The 15132-nt window shown below is 44.4% G+C and overlaps 1 protein-coding gene across 1 annotated transcript in view; it reads right to left on the bottom strand.

The window, feature by feature from the left end:
* Positions 1–15132, bottom strand: part of SDCCAG8 (SHH signaling and ciliogenesis regulator SDCCAG8) — a 143990-nt gene that overhangs the window by 91257 nt on the left and 37601 nt on the right. The window contains exon 9 of the mRNA XM_036277573.1: positions 6091–6229. Within this exon, the coding sequence (XP_036133466.1) occupies positions 6091–6229 (139 nt within the window). The remainder of the gene's footprint in view (positions 1–6090; positions 6230–15132) is intronic.

Genomic DNA, 15132 nt, shown 5'->3' with positions numbered 1-15132 from the left:
TATAATGACTTGCAATTTTCAAAAAAACCCCACAAAAATGTTTATTGAGCACTTACTCTGTGCCAGATACTTTGCTGAATGGCTTATATGGATCAATTTATTTAACTCCCTCACTAAATTTTAAGTGGATCTTATCATTCAGTTGAAGTAACTGAGGCTTTGAACCATTAAGTAATTTGTTCAAGATCAAAAACCTAAAAAGTGGCAGAGTAAAAATTTGATCCACAGTAGTTCTACAGTGGAATATATAGATATGAGATTATAATTTTCTCATTGATACATTTATAATTTATGATTATAAATTTCTCAGGTGTTTCCACTGCCACTATAAATGCAAATACATAATATAAATAATTCCTTCTCCTTTCTTGCCTGTAATATGCAAAATATAACACTAGATGGCACCAAATGTCAAGAAACTATAAGAACAGAGTAACCAATTCAAAGCTCACTAATATAGTAGTTGGTTTGAAAATTAAAATACCTTGAAAAAAAATTAAAATATGCATATTGTCTCAGTTTTTACTCTCAGAAAGCAAAACTCCAAATGTGCTTTAATATACCTTACAGATAAAACTAGTAGACTTCCACTGCATTTTGAAAAATGCTTGGAAATCAATCCTTGCATTATTACTAATTCAGTAAAAAATGCTCTAGATTCACAATAGCTTCTCTAGTTCTTAACTGTTAAAATTTCAAAACCACTAACTACAAAAAGTCATATTCATATTTAAAGCTAATAATGACTTTCATCCAATTCAACAAACACTTACACAATTTTTACATAAATGGCCAAGTGAGGGTTACCCTGACAGATGGCACAGACCTGACTTTTAAGGTCTTTTGGTGGACAGAGCTATGTAAACAGCTACCAAAATTATACACAGCGTCACTGGGCACACAGAGGAGGAAGAGATGAACTGAAATGAGAGATGGTTAGGGGAAGCTTTTTGGAAGGTGGCCACTCGAGTCGAGCCTCACAGGTCTGAGTAGGTATTTCAGACGAACACCGTGCAGAAAGGCAGAGCTGGAACAAGTTCATGGACACGGTCATTTGTGGGTCACATTCTGGAGACAGCACGCGTTACACGAAAGCGCACAGTGAAAGCTAAGGACAGAAAAGTCGAGTGGGGCATGTGGTGGCCGACCTGGAAGGTCATGCTAAGGATCCGTCTTGTATTCTGCTGCTGGAGGGGACGCAGCTGGGCAGGGAGTTCCGGCTCAGGAAGACTGGCATCGCTGTGACAGATACACGGGCACCGGAAGAGACCCGAGGGGACCGACTTAGAAGGCTGTGGTAATCGTCTGCACATTTGCGTAAGAGGATGCGAGGCCCAGGGCATGAACCAAGCAGGGCACGGCACCAGCAGGGCGGGCACAGCGCAGTGAGGGACTCTGAGGAGAGAGGGGACAGCCCAGCAAGGACACTACGTCAAGAGTGAGGGACGGGGAACATCCAAGATGTTTGAAGGATGCAAGCCAGTGCTGTCGGTAAGATAGATAGTGATGCCATTATCGAAAAAAGGTAACAGAAAATGGTACCTTAACGTCAGTGCCATCTGTCACTGTATTCTTCACTTGGCCACTTACGTAGCAATGGCGCACCAGAGGAAGGACAGGGAGTGGTGGGCAGGAAGAGGGGAGAACGGCTCCTTGGGCTGTAGTTTCAGACTCTGTGAAGTACAATCGTAAAGAGTTCTGGTAGCCTCAGGTGGGCGCCTGGCGCGCAGGAGACCAGTTAGTGCTGCGAGCACCTCGTGGGGGTGTTCACACGAAGGGACTGGCGTGGCCATGAAGGAAGACACACGTCCCCAGGAATGCAGGGACACGGGGAAGGAAGGTCTGCGTCGAGGGAAAACAGACTAAGAGAAGCAGAAGAGAAAAAGCTCAGACCCGTCGAGGGAAAGACGATTCGCTAGGAGAGGGCAGCTCAAGACTCCCGGGACCGCAGAGTTGTGTCAGATGAGAACTGCGATGAGGTCACTGGGTTTCCAGCGGGACGGGCTGGTGACCCTGGAGGGCGCAGGGCAACAGCCTGACTCAGACAACAGGCGACAGGCCGCTCAAAGCCTGGCTGCAGCGTGTCCAGCAGGAGACTCACCAGGTCTGCAGGGAAGGGCAGCGAGGCGGGGCTACATTAAGCGGAAGTTGACTACTTTGTGTTGGTTTAAGCAAGAGCAACAGATGTTTAGATGAGGGGGAAACAGGGAAGAGGGGAGGACGAAAGATAAAGAAGTAATGGCAAACAGCGCAGGGTCCCTGAAACCCCACAAGCAGGCGATATCAAGACTGAGGGAAAGAGAGTCGTCTTGGGAAATACGAGGATCAGGTAAGCAAGAAAAGAAGAATAGGAGACACACTCGAGGGATGGGAAGGGGCCGAGGAGGAGGAGACACACTCGAGGGATGGGAAGGGGCCGAGGAGGCTCTGGTCAGCGGGTTGTGAGCTTAGCCAAGTGGTCATCTACTGAGAACAAGGGGCCAAGAGCAGAGCTGGGGAATGGGGCAGGTGAAATCCCCATCTGAAGTATGTGAGGATTGTTAAACGAACTCATAACCAGCGAAGGAGACCAGCATTGCTCTCCAGTGGGCTCTGTTCAATGGCTCCTTCAGCCATGCTTCATGGGCTGACAGTAATGATGAAAACACACAAACACCCGACTGGCCTGGACCCTCACTGGCATGGCTAAGTAGGTGGACTGGGAAGTAAGAGTAGAGGAATTCTAGCGTGAGTGAGGACAGGCTGCAATTCCCTTAGTCAGGGGATATTTAATGAGCACCTAGTACGTGCGAAGCACTGTGCAAGATGCTAAGGATTTAATAGAGAACAGATGGATGCATTCCTTCCAGAGATGTTAAAGCTTAATGAAGCGTACGGGCAAATAAGCAATAATGATTCCTCTGGAAAATGCTGTAATGAGGAGAGGTTCCTAACTGGGGGCAATTATGCCCCTCCACCCCCCAGGGGACATCTGGCAATGTTTAGAGACATTTGTGGTTGTCAGACCTCGGGGAAGGGGGTGTGGTCCTGGCATCTAGTGGGTAGGGACCAGAGAGGCTGCTAAACACCGTGCAACGTGTAAGACAAAATGAAGAATTAATGTAGCCCTAAATGTCCACAGTGCCCAGGTTGAGAAACCTGCTGTAAAAGGTGCAGAAGAGTTCCATCACATCTGGACGGGGGAGCAGAGACTTTCTAGGGAGTGTGGCACGCAAGCTAAGACCCGAAAGGTAGAGGAGAGCCCGGCAGGGGAGGGAAGAAGGATTTGCATGGCAGGTATGAAGGCCCGGATGCTGGCCAGAACAGAGCGTAATCAGGGGAATTCACAGTCACCATCACCACCACCACTACTTACTGAGAAAATAGTCTGTGGCCAAGTTTCTACAAAATAACCAATATGAGCATTTAAAAATGCAGTTCCCATGGACAATCCGATGAGTCGGACAGTATCTCCCCTTTACAGATGAGGGAAACCGAGGCACAGAGAATTCAGGAACTTGCCCTACGTCAGGCGGCTGGGGGTAGTGGGGCTGGAAGGGGAAGCTAGGTCTGTCTAGCTCGATAATGACCATGCCCACTGGCTAAACGTGACCGCCCTCCCAGTGAGGAAGCTCATGTGACAGCCCCAGGCACAGCGAAGGTACCGGGGAGCCCCGGAGCTGACACGGCAGTCCATGGCACAGTCTGCCTGCAAGAAGGCCACTCTGGCTGCAGGGAATGGGGGGAGAAAGGGGCATGAGGCTGTCATATCTCAGGAATCCGGAGATCACAATGGCCTGAGAAAGCAGGGCGACAGAGAGGAAAGAATTCCAACCACCTCAGAAATGAACGCCAGCGCCTGCGATTGGCTGGAGTCAGGCATGAGGGGGATGAGAGTCATGTTTCCCGCCAGGGCACGTCAGTGGACAGAGGGGCCATTCAGCAAGCAGGGAACACAGCGGTTTGGGGGAGTGACTCTCTTGAGTTCAGTTTGGGATTGTGAAATTCATACTGAAGTGGAAAGGGAAGAACAGCCTGCAGACAGCAGATAAAATGAGACACGAGAGGAGGCCGGACGACTAACGGCAGGAATGAGGACACTGAGCAGATTTAACTGGGAGGGGAGCTGAGGGCGCATGGACGCTGATGTGGGAGTCACAGCAGAACGGGGACAACAGAGCTAAGGAAGCCACAGTGTGTTGGGACTCTGGAGACGAAGGTGTACATATAGTAACAATGTGGACATGTACATTTTTAAGGCTGATGAAAGGCGATAAGGTGGAGAATGCTGCAGAATGAATACCCGTGTCCCTCCAAAATTCATATGTTGACCCCTGCCCTCCCACTGATGGTGTGAAGAGGGGGGGCCTTTGGGAGACGATCAGATCAGGAGGGTGGAGCCCTCGTGAATGGGATTAGTGCCCTTATACAAAAGGGGCCCCAGAGAGCACCCTCACCCCGCCCTCCAAGTGAGGATGAAGGGAGAAGATGCTGTTTACGAACCAGGAAGTGGGTCTCACCAGACACCGGATCTGCCAGAGCCCTGGTCTTGGACTTGTCTGCTTCCAGAACTGAGAGAAATAAACACCTGTTTGAGCCACCCAGTCGGGGGTGTTTTTGTTATAGCAGCCTCAGTGGACTAAGACCGGGGGGAAAGGGGCAGATGCTGAAGCTCTTAAAAAGTGTCAAAGATTTTATAAACCCCATGAACAACTATTTTATAAACCCGATTAATCCAATGGATGCAACTCTTTAAAAAAAAGAGTGTCAAATAGTGTCGTCCAGACTGACAGTTGACACTGACTGAAATCAGGGAGAGGACAGACAGCAATGATCTCAAAGGAGACTGGAAGCTGAAAGTAGGTGCCAAAGCAAAGCCTGGGCACGGCCGTCAGGAGCCAGATGAATGAATGCTGACCCGCCCTCGTCAGCGGAGGAATGAAACAAGCCGCAAAGGGCCTTCACTGGAGGTTCTGAGGGTCATCATACGAAAAAGGCACAACACGACCTCAGTACAAATGAAACAGAAGTGTTGAAGGAAACAAAAAAGTCTGGTGGGGGGTTTGGTCAGAACCAAACATCAGTTTTGGAAGACATTTATGAAAAGAGCGATGGACAAATGGTCTGGGAAGAGCTGGGGATGAACTTGATAGAGAGACAAATGGTAAGGCAGTGACTGGGAGGAGGCTTCCCGGAGAGGAGCCCAGTCCTTCAGTAAAACACTGATGCTACGATGTGGCTTAGACTAATGCTGACCATTAGAACTTTCTGTGATGCCGGAAATGTTCTGGCTGTGTCCGCACTGTCTGACACAGTAATCGAAGCTACAAGTGGCCAGTGCGTCTTGAATGGACTAAGGTGTGGCCCCCAAACATAGCAATGAACCAACGGTCACTGCTGTTATTCGAAGTCCCTACAACACTGCCTGATCACTAAGTGTTAACTCACTGTCATCGTCATTACCACTAAACATGTCTGGTGTAGTACACAGTGGGTCCTGTCTCATAGCTAAGGGTGCTATTAAATACACATCCATTATTATCTGTGGCATATTTGAATGTTCTCAAAATTCCCCGTGTACAGAGAAAAAACATTTGTCTTTAGTCATACATGAACATGTATATATGCATGTTAAGATTTTAACAACATTAAAAATTATCAGCAATTGCCTGGCCGGTGTGGCTCAGGGGACAGAGTATCGTCTCATGGACTGAGAGGTCCCGGTTTGATTCCCGTCCGGTTGCAGGCTCGATCCCCAGTAGGGGGTATGCAGGAGGCAGTGATGGATGTTTCTATTTCTCTCTCCCTTCCTCTCTCTCTCTCTCAAAACTCAATAAAAAAAAAAAATTAAAAAAATTATCAGCAAATAAAAAGATGAAGCATACAAGCCTCTCAAAGTACTCAACCACAGTGTACTATGTTCTGGGAACAGTGATATCGCAAAAGTATTTGCAGAGGACTGAGACCTCTCCAAATGGCAAATTTGTTTCATTCAGCGAAGTTAACATGCACAGATTGGCATTCACTTCGCGCGTTTCGAAGAGAGAGCTTAGTTACGGAAGAGTAAGCGGGGAAATACTCGAAGGTACTTGCTCATCCTGGGAGACGCGCCTTGGTTTTCTCCAGGCTGGCTTCCTCCGTCATCTGCACGGCCCGCTTCACCTGCTCGTAGGCGCTGGCCTCCCTCCGCTGCGCGCCCGCCACGCTGGCCCGTGCGGACACCAGCGCCGACATGAAGTCATCTCTCTCCCTGTTGGCACAGAAAGAACCCTCAGAGCAAGGAGTGACCGGACGACCGCGTACTCCTCAGTCAGAGAGAACACAGCATGGAGATGTCTTCGAAGGGCCAGGCGGCGGCCCAGCACACAGCGCGGCCCGCCGGAGAAAGACCCTCTGTCCCTCCTTGGCGGGGCTGGCAGAGCGGCCGGAAAGGCGGCACTCGCGGGACAATGACCTATTGTGGCGCCGGCTGGCACCCTGAGCGATGCAGATTCAAGCCCAGGAAAGAGGAAATTTGCTTGCAAATAAAAGGGAAGGGAGCTGAAAAAGAAAAAAAAAAGCAACAAGGCAGGGAAGCTGAGGGCTGTACCCCAAAGTGTAGGTCCACATAGAAGGATAACTCAGGCTTTGTTCACACTGCTAAGTCCCCTCTCATTGACTTGAACACAGAGATGTCCTGTCCTTTATACCTTCCTCCACGCTCCTCTTCACTCTTCTCTTCCAATTACATTCTTTCATCTACTTAGGAACATTTCTTAGTGCTGTTGAACCCTCAAAGGTCCTGGTCATCCATCTACTGCTCATCAGTTAACAATATCTTGTCCCGCCGGGTTTCACCACTGCCGGCTCACCCCACATGCAGAGGTGCCCTGAGCTCAGCTTCTTCTCGGGGAGAAGGGAACAGAATGCCAACATGCTTTGGCATGTGAAACAGCAAGGACCCCTTCTTACAGGCTGAATAAACCCCATATAAAAGATTCTGGGCTATCTGGAATGTATCCACTGGATAGAAAAGACCTGTAGACCAAAGAGAAAGGAACTTTCTACACACCCGGAGTTGAAAACTGTCAGCTGAGCTGCTAAGTGTGTTTTGTTCGAGTTTGAAACTGGCTTCCAGTCCGGCTGAAGGAACTGCGCGTCATCCCCTTTCATTGCTGAGTTCTCGACTATCAGGAAACAGCCGGCTGCAATTTTCTTTGTAATTTAACAAACTCTGAGTCACCATTTAAAAGATTATAAACTCTGAGTTTCAGCTGCTTTCAGAATTAACCAATGATTCCATTTAAAAAGATCTCTAGCCGATAAAATGATTGAAACTATTTGTGGTATTTGGAAAGCAGCCATATTTTAAGAAATATGTAATACTGAACAAAGTTACAATTATTAACAGTTTCATAAAAGCTCTTTTTGTTAAAAAAGAGAAAGAGAGAGAGAGAAAACAGGTTGCTGCTAATATGGGAGCATGATGACCTTTGTTTTAGAATTTCCTAATGTGTTTGTTTTAAACTGAGAAATATAATTTACTTTGCCTATTTTTTTTTTTGGTTCTAAAGGAAATGAAAAAGGAGTTATGTATTTTTAGAAAATACAAACACAATGATTATATGAAAAAGTGGAGAAGTCAAAGCAAATTATTCTAGTTATGTAATAAATCAATTAAAGGCAAGCAAAACTGAATTTATATTTATTTACATTTTTATTTTTTTAAATCTTTTTTTGTTGTTTATTTTTTATTTTTTTATCCTCACCCGAGGACATTTTTCCATTTTTTGTTCAGGTAGAGTGGGAGGGAGAGAGAGGAAGAGAGAGGAAGAGGAGAGAGAGAAAGAGAAACATCAATATGAAAGGGACACATCGAGTGGCTGCCACCCGCAGGACCAACCAGGGCCGGGGACAAACCGCAACTGAGGTACATGCCCTTAGCGGGAACCAAACCCGGGTCTCTCTGGACCACAGGCTGACGCTCTAACAGCTGAGCCAAACCAGCCAGGGCTTTATTTACATTTTTAAATAAACTAACACAAAAATGGGGACTAGCTTTATTGAGAATATGCAATCCAACTAGAACCTCTAATTCTAGAAAAAAATTATAAGTAGCAAGTCTAACACCTACTGAAAAACCAGTTACTACTCAATGCTGCCCTTATCTGTTTCTGATATCATGCCTTCATCAAAACAAAGTTTCAAATAAACGTAATTAACAAAAAAGCTCAGTGTTCATAGTATGTTAACAGATCACAACAGGATTAAAATCTAAGAGATTTGTGTCTTATATTTGATACATTTAACCTCTTTTCAGTATATCCTCTGCTGAGTGGTTTTCCACACTGTAGATAATGAAACAAACAGCAAAAGAACAAATGAATGAATAATGACTTGGCTACAGGAAAGCATCAAAAGAAGTGACATAAAACTCCGTCCCAGTTCTAATACTTTATGATCTAAATTTAAAAAGGCCCTGAGCTATTTAGAATTGGAAACTAAAGGGCAGCATCTCAGAAGTACCCTAAGCTGAGCTATTTCTCTGGGTCAACGTTTCACAATATCAACTCACCAACTTCAGCCCATCGAATCACAGAAAATCATCCCAGGTAAACCCCAAACACTGATGTTTTGTCCAGCTCATCACTCAACAGTGAGACCATGAAATAATTATATTAAAAATGCGTGGCCACTGGATTGACACAGTCTGATTCTCTGTAAGAGAACCGTATTCTCTGCCTTAGGGTGGCCATCAGGAGCGATGCCTAAACTGTACACACACTTATGCAATTTAGGATTATCCATTCAGTCACTACATTTTTGGTTTTGTCTTGTAATGTTTTGTTTCAACTCCGCCATGTACCAAAGAGCAAAAGCTACCAAACAAACCCAAAGCTCCGGGCATGCTAGCCCTGTCCTCAGTACAGGGCCTTCCTCCTGCCCCCTTCATATGTTCATCTGGCTGTCACCTTCTTGATTTAGCTCCCATGTTTCAGCCACACCCTACTCCTCATCATGTGCCCTCAGAAACAGTTCCCCAACCCCGCAGGGTAACTCCCCAGCCAGCTGCCATCCTCCAGGGTCCCAGTCCCCAGGCCAGCCGGCAGCCCTCTCACAACGGGGAGTTACACAAATACGCATGCTGTGACAACGTGGAAGGGAGAGGACAGTTCTGATCGCCGTCTTCCATGGCAAAAGTTGTGTCAGTGCTTAAAAACACCATGTGTGTCCTGCCTGGTTTGGCTCAGCGGTTAGAGCGTCGGCCCGCAGACCAGAGAGTCCGGGGTTCGGTTCCCACTAAGGGCATGCACCTCGGTTGCAGTTTGTCCCTGCCCCAGTTGGGGTTGTGCAGGTGGCAACCACTCCATATTTCTCTCTCTCTCTTCCTCCCTCTCTCCCTACCGTTCTATTTGAAGATAAATGCAAAAATGTCCTGGGTAAGGATTAAAAAACAAAACAAAACAAAATACCATGTAAATGTTTGATAAATGTGATAAAGGAGTTTCTGGAGCCAAGTGAGCTAATTAGCATTATCCCTGCAACATTCCATGGCCAGAGGCAAGGCAGGGAGGCAGAGGGTGAGATAAGGGCATGGGTGTGAGGTCTGGGCTCAATTAATGAGCATGGAGTATTTAAGGGACTCCCAGCACACAGGACTGGGCAAGTCCCTGAATAACCCTGGCCAAATGTTTGAAATAAGGAAAAGAGAGACTTGGTCTGATCTACATGCATCAGCTTTGTCCTGAAATACGGGTGCCTAAGAAATTCCTCTAGTTCCCAAGTTAGTCCACAGTTATTACCAGCTTCAAGCACTATTAAACATCATCAATCAGCATTATCGCTGTTTTCAAAAAGCTAGCTAGAAGGCTGACTTCAGCACTTCTTGTTCCTCATTTCTGGGAAGTTCCTGCCATAGTCTTTCAAAGCCAAGTTTAGAGAACATTGCCGATGATCCACCCCAAATCACAAGCTGGACCAAAGTCCCAGGAGACTACAGTGGTGATCACTTCTCTCTGAAAAGTGAGACTTATCCTAGGCACCAGGAGCTACAGAAAGAAATTTAATATAAGCAGTTCCATCTCAATTACCTTCTAAGGTATTCTGATCATAAAGCAAGAAAGAGATTATTGTTGCTCTTACCTACCTCACAGCATAATGAGGCCTGAGCGAAAGGCAGAAGGACTTCAAATCAACTTTTCAAATATATCCAATGTCATCAGCAGTTGTTAAGTATACCCTCCAAAAAGTCCCTAAGGTCCTAAAGAAACATCACAAACACACGGGTGGTCTGGTCTCCTTTTCAAGTGTCCAAGTCATTCCCGTGTCATATACTCAATTCATCATATGCTTGAAAGATCAACAAAGGAGTTTAGAGCTGCTGTCGCAATACCACATTTCCATCAGAGGCCAGGAAACTCTTGTATTGGGGATGCAATTTTAAAAAATCCTCATGTTAAAGTCATGCAGGAAATACAGCTCATCGAGAGGTCATGCTTCTAATTATGCATAAGCTAGAAATCCAAACCTACAAAGTGCTGGCTACTCTTCAAAGCCTGCATCACACTCAAACTTCAGCATTCTGCATTAATAAGTTGAAAGAAGCTGAACACCAGCTTAGGCCAAGGGAACTAGAGAGACAAAGATTTTCATTGACAGTACAAGCAGAGACCTTCCACTGTATTCTCTTATTAAAGTAGAACATGAGCCAGTGATATGCTGACAAGGCAGAAAACTGAACTAAGAAGGTTGACATTTATTTTAAGAGGCTAAAAGCTGAAATTTAAGAATAGGCACAAAGGACTATATAACTGAGCAAGAATCTAATTTCTAAGTGACTGCCAGACTTGGAATCAATGTAAACATTGTTGCTTCCCTTTAAAATGTTTTTCTCATGATCTACAATGGCAATATAAAAGTCAATATAATAGGAAAAAAACCAGCCTTGGTTTTTATTGTTGTTGTTGTTTGCTTTTGCTACTTAGTTTTCAACTCTGCCTCTTTTTATCTGTGTAACTTTGAATATACTTTTTTCTACTTCAAATTAATTTTTTCATTACATTCTCCTTATAAAATTAATTACCAACATGGATAAAGATTTATTTGGCACATACTTTCAATTTTAATGTCTTCTTCCACCTCTCCAGTGATAATCACTATTAAATATTGAGTATTTATCCTTTCAAATATTTTTCTATGCAAATGTATGAACCTAGAGAAAATTAAGCTCAAGTATGGTTAAAAGGGGTTTGTTAAGAAAAAAGATGTTCTTTTCACCTTTATGTTCCAGAGCTATTTCAGGAGCATGGGAAAAAACAGCGAATATTATCACAAAAAATGCTCTTCTTACTCTCTTTTTTTTTTTTAATCCTCACCCGAGGATATTTTTCCATTTTTGTACAGATAGAGTGGGAGGAAGAGAGGGGAAGGGGGAGAGAGAGAGAAACATCGACGTGAAGGGACACATCGAGTGGCTGCCACCCGCACGACCAACCAGGGCCAGGGACAAACTGCAACCGAAGTACGTGCCCTTAGCGGGAACCGAACCCGGGTCTCTCCGGACCATAGGCCAACGCTCTAACTGCTGAGCCAAACTGGCCAGGGCGCTCTTCTTACTCTTTATCATTTATGAAATTACAGAAACTAGAGATAAAGACCAAAATATGTATTTCTTATATCACAATATCACAACGCCATCACAAACAATGCTGCAAAAACCAGTCCCTATAAATGACTCATTATGCACATATATAAGTTCTCTAGGGTAAATTTTGAAATGTGTAATATACAATTTATTTAAATTTATGTCTTTTTTTTAATTGATTTTAGAGAGAGGAACGGAGAGGGAGAGAGAGAAACATCGATGAATGAGAATTTTGATTGGTTGCCTCCTGCATGCCCCCTATTGGGGATCGGGCCCACAACCTGGGCATGTGCCCTGACCAGGAATCAAACCAGCAAACTTTTGGTGCATGGGTCAATGCTCAACAACTGAGCCACACCAGCTGGGCTAATACACAATTTAAATATAAATGGGTAGTATTAAATTACCTTCCAAAGTAGTAGCAATTTATAGTTCCACCAGCAATGTATGAAAATACTTGCATAGTCATGGCCTCACCAATTCTTGTGATTATTAAACTTCTTTAACTTTTACCAATTTGATGGGTTGGTTTTATTAAAAATTGAATTTCCTTGAATAATAACAGAATGAATACCTTCTCATATATTGACATCTTCCTCTTTTATTGTTCAGTAATTGCTATTCTTTTTAAAAAAAAATTATTTCTTTATTGATTTTAGAGAGAGAGGAAGGTAGAGGGAGAAAGAGATAGAAACATTGATGAAAGGGAACATTGATTGGCTGCCTCCTACATGCCCCCCACTGGGGATCGGGCCTACAACCTGGGGATGTGCCATGACCAGGAATCGAACTGGCGACCTCTTGGTGCATGGGTGCCACTGAGCTATACCGGCCAGGCAGCAATTGCTATTCTTTATCTACTTTGCAACTGGGCAATTTGTCCTTTTTGTTAGTTTCAAAGGAAATTCTTTATACATTGTACCAATTTTTTGTAATATAAGATGAAAATATATTTTTTTTATTCTCATCCGAGGACATTTTCTGTTTTTTGTTCAGATAGAGTGAGAGGGAGAGAAAGGAAGAGAGAGAGAGAAACATTGATGTGAAAGGAACACATCGAGTGGCTGCCTCCTGCACGACCCAACCAGGGCCAGGGATAAACTGCAACCTGGTATATGCCCTTAGTGGGAACCGAACCCGGGTCTCTCGGGACTGCAGGCCGATGCTCTAACCGCTGAGCCAAACCGGCCAGGGCAAGAAAAAAAAATTTAATGGAATCAACTGTATCATTTTTTTTCTTTTATGACTTTCCCTCTTCATGTTATACTCAGGACTTTGAAATAGCCCAAGGCTATAAAGATACTTTCCATATGCCCGGCAGGAGGGGCTCAGTGGTCAAGCGTTGACCCGTGCACCAGGAGGTCACCAGTTCAATTCGGTCAAGGCACATGTTCAGGTTGTGGGCCAAACCCCCGGTAGGGGGCATGCAGAAGGCGGGCTATCAATGTTCCCTCTCATGGATGTTTGATCACTCCCTCCCTTTCCCTTCCTCTCTTTCTATAATCAATAAAAAAAAAAAAAAAAAAATTGAAAATAAAAGATACTTTCTATATTTTCTTCTAATACTTCAACAGTCACAATTATATCTGGGTCTTTATACCATCTTCAATTTATTTTTGTGAAGTATGGTTCTATTCTTTTTTCCTAAATATAAACAGCCTTTGAAATGGGGGAAAGAACATTTATCTCATAAAAGCTTTGTTAAGATGAAAAGAGATATGTTTTTAAATTGCCTGGCACTCCGTGGCATATAATAAATGTTAAGTCCATGTTAGTTGGCTCTGAAAATATATTGAATAAATTTCATAGTTATATTGAATCTGTATGAATAATTTAATCATATATTTTATAATTAATATAATATTTAACCAAATCAGGACCATCAGCACAGATCAGAAAAACTACCCGTCAGTCCATAATGGAGAAATTCAGTTTTTGTGTAACAACCAGTAGGTTAGTCAATACGTAGAAACCATGTCTTCCAGACAGCTCTTGAAACATGGGGGTACAGAGGACTTAATACTTAGGGTAGGGACTGTTTAAGCGCTATATAGGTATGCTTTCAATGACCCCTCAAATATCCCTATTACTTAGGTACCTTTACCTCCATTTTTAAAATGAGGATATTGAGACAAAATAGGTTAAGCAACTTTTGTGAGGCTACAGAGTAAGTTAGTAGTAGAACCAGAAGATGAATCTAGGCCAGTGGTTCTCAACCTATGGGTTGCAACCCCTTTGGGGGGTCGAACGACCCTTTCACAGGGGTCGCCTAAGACATAACAGTAGCAAAATTACAGTTATGAAGTAACAATGAGAATAATTTTATGGTTGGGGGTCACCACAACATGAGGAACTGTATTCAAGGGTCGCGGCCTTAGGAAGGTTGAGAACCACCTGCCTAGATCCTAGGCAGTTGGACTCAAGAGCGTGTGCTCTAGCCACCGGCTAAGCTGCTCAGTCAAGTCCCAAGAGGTAGGCAGGTAGGTGTTACACCTCCAAACAACACCCGTCTGGAGTCTGGAGAGGACTCCAGACTCAGGCAAGTCAAGGTCAAAACAAAGAGCAAAACTGCTGTGACTTTCATGAGCACAGTCTTTCCACTCTCCAGACCAGTTCCAACTGGAGGATGTCTGACTGTTAAGCAGTAAATGCCCCGACACCTAGTCATCGGAACAGCAAACATTGGCTGAGTGTCCACCATAGGTACATGCTAGATGCCAGGCATACGGGGATACACACGACAGAGTCGCTGCCTCCATGTACCGTATACAGAAAGTGTATAAAGTCATAGGAGTAAGGCGTCCAAATCCGTTGAGAGAAAAATGGGGCAAAGCTGGTGGGAGAATACTTGTATTGAAAGTGATGTTGGGCCACTTCAAGAGCCCAGGCAGCCTGGCCAGTGTGGCTCACTGGTTGAGTGTCGACCTGTCCACCAACAGGTTGTGGGCTTGATTCCTGGTAAGGGCACATGCCCAGGTTGTGGGCCCAGTCCCCAGTGTGGGGGAGCATGCAAGCAGCGGCCAATCGATGTTCTCTCTCATAGGTGTTTCTCTCTCTCTCCCTCTCCCTTCCTCTCTATCTAAAATCAATAAAAAAATAAATAAAAAATTAAGAGCCCAGGCAACTAGAGAGAGGTGACCTTGAGCTTAGAGAAAAGTAGGGCAATGGGGGAACACACTATAAACATCACTCTATAATATATTAAACAATAATTCTCGATTTTCACAGAATAAAACTTTCACAGGAAAAGGCTTTCTTTGGAGTAGTGGAAACAGAACAAAAATAGATATATACAGAGAATTGCAGTATTTCAGCTTAGATAAAACCTTTGATTACGTAAAAGCTTTGTAACTTGCCCTTAGTCTATCCTGGAATATTAATTATACTGGAATATAGTGGGACCCTCTTCTGATGCACTCATGATATTATTCCCAACAGGCACATGATGAAGACAGGACAATAACTGACTCTACCTAAACTACAGCAGGCAAACCAAGATAAAATCAAAAGAATTCCTCTCCAACTCAGTT

This window comes from Molossus molossus, unplaced genomic scaffold, assembly GCF_014108415.1.
Source record: "Molossus molossus isolate mMolMol1 unplaced genomic scaffold, mMolMol1.p scaffold_m16_p_23, whole genome shotgun sequence".
NCBI classification, from domain to species: domain Eukaryota; kingdom Metazoa; phylum Chordata; class Mammalia; order Chiroptera; family Molossidae; genus Molossus; species Molossus molossus.
The sequence above is the reverse complement of the archived record's forward strand: the minus strand, read 5'-3'. Positions and strand labels throughout refer to the sequence as shown.